The sequence below is a fragment of the Sinocyclocheilus grahami genome, unplaced genomic scaffold, assembly GCF_001515645.1.
Source record: "Sinocyclocheilus grahami isolate Dianchi unplaced genomic scaffold, SAMN03320097.WGS_v1.1 scaffold5257.1, whole genome shotgun sequence".
Lineage (NCBI taxonomy): Eukaryota > Metazoa > Chordata > Actinopteri > Cypriniformes > Cyprinidae > Sinocyclocheilus > Sinocyclocheilus grahami.
Genome location: NW_015509999.1, coordinates 5,066 through 5,661, shown reverse-complemented (window position 1 = coordinate 5,661; position 596 = coordinate 5,066). Strand labels below are relative to the sequence as shown.

The window sequence follows — 596 nt, the reverse complement described above, 5'->3', positions numbered from 1 at the left end:
TATTGTAATGCATTACTTTTAAAAGTAACTTACCCCAACACTGTTTTGCTGAGACGTTAAGAGTAGTATTTATATAATATAACAATACAAGTTTCAATGTTTATATTAAAATCTCACCTCAGGGAAACACTTCAGAGAGAGATAACAGCAAACAACATGGCAACAGGTACGTCTTTTGGCTTATTTATCATTTTATGTTGGTTTCGGTTTCTTTAGTAGGAGAAAAGAACATTCCCAAAGTTGTTTCCATGCTGAGTGATTGACTGATTGCTCATTTTTCATTGCATTCATTCATTCAGTCAGTCATTCATCAATTCATTTAAAGCCTCAGGTAATCACTTCGAGTGGCAGCTGTTTAATGGACAGCAGTGGGTTTCGATCTTTAATGATTTTGTCATTGAGGCCCATTACTGTCAGCCGGGGGCAAATGGGATTACCATCAACCTCAACATGGGGTGAGTTGGTTCATTACAGATGTTATCTTATCAGTATTTTGATATTGAGTATCAAGTGTTATTATTATCATCATCACACACTACCAGGTAAATTATGAATAGATTATTAAATATTAAATTATGCCTTTTCCATTCACTGCA

The 596-nt window shown here is 34.6% G+C and overlaps 1 protein-coding gene across 1 annotated transcript in view; it reads left to right on the top strand.

The window, feature by feature from the left end:
• Positions 1–29: 29 nt before the first annotated feature.
• Positions 30–596, top strand: part of LOC107577154 (zinc finger CCCH-type antiviral protein 1-like) — a gene marked incomplete at its 3' end in the record, with an annotated part of 5,251 nt that continues 4,684 nt past the window's right edge. The window contains exons 1-2 of the mRNA XM_016263261.1: positions 30–166; positions 326–455. Of these exons, the coding sequence (XP_016118747.1) occupies positions 97–166; positions 326–455 (200 nt within the window). The remainder of the gene's footprint in view (positions 167–325; positions 456–596) is intronic.